The sequence below is a fragment of the Littorina saxatilis genome, linkage group LG2 (assembly GCF_037325665.1).
Source record: "Littorina saxatilis isolate snail1 linkage group LG2, US_GU_Lsax_2.0, whole genome shotgun sequence".
In the NCBI taxonomy this organism is placed as follows: Eukaryota; Metazoa; Mollusca; class Gastropoda; order Littorinimorpha; family Littorinidae; genus Littorina; species Littorina saxatilis.
Genome location: NC_090246.1, coordinates 92,672,280 through 92,677,279, shown reverse-complemented (window position 1 = coordinate 92,677,279; position 5,000 = coordinate 92,672,280). Strand labels below are relative to the sequence as shown.

The following is a 5,000-nucleotide window of genomic DNA, read 5'->3' as shown; positions in this document are numbered from 1 at the left end:
ATGAAAATGAACACCCGCTGATAAAATTTCCTTCTATGATTAAAATGTATTTATTGTTCACAGCAAAGTTTATGTAAAAGTTCAACACGTTACAACAACATACGGGAAAAATATGATTTACTCAAAATATCTCTTATAGTTATTATTATTATTGTAACTTCAGAATACTTGCAGATGTTCTGCAAAAGGAGGCTGGCCTATTGTTAAGCTGCCGGAAAGCTGTTTGAGTACAGTGTGTTTTGTGGTTGTATGTCTGTCTGGTTGTATTTCTGCATCATTTGGTTAGGAGCCAAAATCTCTTTGGCTAGTTATTAAACATTTCTGTATGGACATTGCGTCGATAAACTTTCAACAACTAAACTCTTACAATATATATTCATCCTGTCTACAACCCGTATTATAATGTGCTATCGTATCAATGTTTATGTGAACAATAACATCTTTGACCTTGAGTTTCATTCTTGACTCTTAGTTTGGACTCTTGAGTTTGGACTTTTGAGTTTGGACTTTTAGTTTGGACTCTTGAGTTTGGACTCTTGAGTTTGGACTTTTGAGTTTGGACTCTTGGGTTTGGACTGATTACATGATGGCTATATGGATAAGAAATTCGATTGGGACTTTTTCAAATTCTTAGAAAAATTACAAATGGCTCACTTTGGTGAGGAGCGTTACCACATCCTCCAGCAGTGACACCGCGGATCCACTCATCGTGGTACACTGTCACGTTCCACTTCTGCTGGAACTGCACGTGAACAACACACACACAAATGTCATACTTGAAAACCTTAACCCATTTGCTTGTAAATCTCGACACAGTAATTAAACTGAGAGCCTTAAAGCACTAGACTAGCAGCTGTCTCAGAACGTATTATAGAATTTCACGTTTACCTCGTGGGCATGATATTTACTATTTGGACATACACCATTTCTAAGACATTCAGTTGATGAGTTCTAAATAACAGTGAGTTGAGAAATTAATCCAAACAAAATCGTGGTGCAAGATGCTCTATACACTCTTTTGGTATGACGTGTTCTTTTCTTCTTTTTGAATATAAACTTTCCTTTTTCACCAACTTTCTGTATTCTTGGTGGCATGTATTGTTTGCATGCCCAGGCCTGAGCTGCACGAAGCGAAACTGGGTGCCACCCATTTGGTTCGTATACAGCCGCGCGGTCGGATTGGCTGACATTGAGATTTGTTGTGATTTCCACCAATCAGACCCCGCGGTTTGGCCCACCCCGGTTGGTGGCACCTGCTTTCGCTTCGTCCAGCTCAGCCCCTGGTGTCTGTATCAGTGTTCTGACAGATCTTCAAAATCTAATACATGTTAGACTTACCGAGTTGTCTTCCATTTCCTCAATCATGGCATCGATCTGTAGGTGGCACAGCTGTATCTCGTCAAAGTTGCGAACAAAGTCCTCATAGCTGATCCTGCATTCACAGAGAAAAGGACCACAGCGTCAAACAAACAACTTCACCAGTCTGATCTAAAATCAGTGCTGGAGGAGAGGGGGATGTCGGAGGTGGTGTGTGTGTGTGTGTGTGTGTGTGTGTGTGTGTGTGTGTGTGTGTGTGTGTGTGTATGTGTGTGTGTGTGTGTGTATGTTTATTTATTTATTTATTAAGGAGATTTCTATAGCGCATAACTAAAAGCACTATGCGTGGTGTATGTGTGTGTGCATGTGTGAGTGTGTGTGTGTGTGTGAGTGTGTGTGTGTATGTGTGTGTGTATGCGTGTGTATGTGTGTGTGTGTGTATGTGTGTGTGTGTGCGTGCGTGGTGTGTGTGTGTGTATGTGTGTGTGTGTGTGCGTGCGTGCGTGGTGTGTGTGTGTATGTGTGTGTGTGTGTGTGCGTGCGTGCGTGGTGTGTGTGTGTGTGTGTGCGTGCGTGCGTGTGTGTGCGCGCGCGCAGGGATGGGTGAGTTTTTGTGTCGGTCTGCCTGCCTGCCTGCCTTTCTGTCTGTGCCTGTGTCAATAATGTGCGAATAATCTCAATACTAATGCAACCGCAGACTGATGTAGAAATTGTCAAGCTGCTGAAGATAAAACAAATCCTGATATGCGGATGGGCAATAAGGTTAAAGCAGAGGTACACATACCATGTCAATCTGTGTGTACTCTGTAACTGCCTTATTTACTTTCGGTTAAAATATTTTGCTCCGGATATTATTGTTTTACCCAGCCCTTACACTGATATGTATACTCTTCAAGAAGACATATGGAGTAAGCTGTCAGCCTTGAGCGCATCTGCAGTTAGATGAACCCATTTAGCAAACCAGCCCTTGAACCAATTTTCTAACGAATGAAAGTTTTAGTAGTAAAATATATAAATCTATAATATCAAGTTTGATCAATGGAAAACGTACCAGAATTCTCCTTCGTCTCTGTTCCGTATGCGCATTTCCTCTTTGATCTGTTCCGGCAGACGCAGCATTTCTTGAGAACTGAAACAAATTAAATTTAATACTGAGCACCGCTGGTTTTAAAATGTACAAGTTCGATCGGGGTAAAAAAAAGGATTTGGCAGGAACCAGGTGGGCTGGTCATTGTCTATTCATATATCTCCTTTTTTATCAAATGTAGGTACTTTTCTACTTTTTTTTCATAAACACAAAATTTTGGATGAAAAAAACACGATCCCTTAGAAGTCTCACTCTAGACATTGCCATGTGACCTTTGTGGGAGGTATTAAGGTATCTTGCATTCAAAACATGTGATTGATTCATGTTCGCCTGTATATTCTGCAATAAAATTAACCTTCCCGTTTCTTACCCTGCAACATAAATTCGTCTTCTATTTTCCAATCCTGCAATAAAATCCATCTTTACTTTTCTACTTCGACAATATAAGTTCAAAATCTAAACAACAAAGTGACTGTGGTAAGATGAACAAAGTTAAAAAAAAACAAAGGATTACTTTACTCACCGATACAAAGACGACACAAGACGATAACTTCTTTTTTTCTAATTCCGCAATAAAATGTACCTGTTCTTTCATAATTTTGCAATACAACTCATCTTCTCTTTTCTAATTCTGCAATAAAATTCATCTTTTCTTTTCTACTTCGACAATACATATTCCTGTCCTCTCTTTTAATCCAGCAATATAAATTCGTCTTCTCTTTTCTAATTCTGCAATAAATCTGTACATGTCATTCTCTGAGACTTACTTGTCTGACCAGGCTCCCTTCCACTCTCTTCTGCCCCACGGGTTCCTGAGTCGTAATAATCGCACCAACCCTTGTCTTGTCTTCAGCTAATTAGAACAAAAAAATTAAAAGAAGAAAGATAAAAACATATTAAAACAATACTGTGATTCGCAAATAAACACACTTAGTCTCAAAAAGCTGTGTTTATGGTCGAATCATGTATAAACTGGGGGCGGGGATATAGCTCAGTTGGTAGCGCGCTGGATTTGTATTCAGTTGGCCGCTGTCAGCGTGAGTTCGATCCCAGGTTCGGCGGAAATTTATTTCAGAGTCAACTTTGTGTGCAGACTCTCTTCGGTGTCCGAACCCTCCCCCCGTGTACACTACATTGGGTGTGCACGTTAAAGATCCCACGATTGACAAAAGGGTCTTTCCTGGCAAAATTGCTTAGGCACAGTTAATAATTGTCTACCTATACCCGTGTGACTTGGAATAATAGGCCGTGAAAGGTAAATATGCGCCGAAATGGCTGCAATTACTGGCCGTATAAAATTTCATCTCACACGGCATCACTGCAGAGCGCCTAGAACTGTACCCACGGAATATGCGCGATATAAGCCTCATTGATTGATTGATTGAAACTGAATGTGATTAAAGGCACGGTCCTTCTCGTGTAAACGATAGGACTCACCATCTCAGATCGTGCCAAGCTTTTACATGGTAATATAGGCAATCCCTCCACTTGAACGTGTACCAAATATCAACAACATGGACGCTTTCTGTGCAAAGTGGGAATTACTTTATTTTAAAAAAAAAGCCATTAGCGTTAATCTGTGAAAATAATTCATCGAGAAGTTCCAAGTCTGTAGGCCTACATGAAGCAGTCATTGGCGTTGATATGTTGTTTGTGTCTTAGTGAAAGGGTGCTCTTTATCCAATGTACAAGTCTGAGCACATCTGAGATTGTGAGTAGAGCTGTTTACACGGGAAGGACCGTGCCTTTAAGGAAGGACCAAGGTAAAGTCAAGTAAACAATTCCTGCCAGCATAATTATCAAAAGTGTGTGTGTGTGTGTGTGTGTGTGTGCGTGCGTGCGTGAGTGCGTGAGTGCGTGAGTGCGTGTGTGCGTGAGTGTGTGCGTGCGTGCGTGCGTTTGTCTGTATGTCTGTCTGTGTGTGCAGATTTGTCGGCGGGATGATAGAAGGCTGTGAGCGTGCATGCAAGCGAGTGAGTCTGCGCGATTGTATCTCTCGATTCCGCCCATAACTTTGATGTTGAAATTCCAAGAATTGAACCACGGAAAGGACATCACGCATAAACTAAACTGATAGCCTCTTCAGGACATGGCTCACCTGCTGAAACTTGGTGATGCTGTACGCGTGTCCCATATACAGTCCGTTGGCCATCTCGATTTCGCTCTCGCTGGACCCGTCTGGACGCTATGTGCAAAAGAAAAACTAATGAAGGTATTACTCAACATTGTAATCAAAAAACAAGAAAGGTATGTTGTGGGAACGTTTAACTATTGACAAAACAAATTAAATGTACAAATATATCCGCCCCGCGGTCTTTTAAGTGCACAAACAAACACTTATTAGGCCAAAAAAAATTAGGTGTGGTTACGGTAACATAGCCCAAAAATAGGGTAGGTAGGTAGGCAATCACTTTTTTTTTTTTAACTTTTTTTTCTAATGTGTACAAATTAAACCTACTTGACAGGGAAATAAGTGTGCGACACGGGCGCTTTCGCTTTCATTGCGTTTTTTGCACTCGGGTTTTTTTGTGTTTTTTTTTGACAAATGTAATAAAAAGTTATAGGATCGGCCCCTAAAAATAGGGTAGGTCGGGTT

At 40.9% G+C, this 5,000-nt stretch overlaps 1 protein-coding gene across 3 annotated transcripts in view; it reads right to left on the bottom strand.

The window, feature by feature from the left end:
- LOC138960170 (calpain-B-like) overlaps positions 1-5,000 on the bottom strand; it is a 64,047-nt gene that overhangs the window by 24,943 nt on the left and 34,104 nt on the right. For all 3 annotated transcript variants that reach the window (XM_070331932.1, XM_070331933.1, XM_070331934.1), the window contains exons 6-10: positions 4,503-4,589; positions 3,172-3,257; positions 2,369-2,446; positions 1,339-1,432; positions 655-742 (exon numbers count right to left, since the gene is read on the bottom strand). In XM_070331932.1, coding sequence (XP_070188033.1) covers positions 655-742; positions 1,339-1,432; positions 2,369-2,446; positions 3,172-3,257; positions 4,503-4,589 — 433 coding nt within the window. The remainder of the gene's footprint in view (positions 1-654; positions 743-1,338; positions 1,433-2,368; positions 2,447-3,171; positions 3,258-4,502; positions 4,590-5,000) is intronic.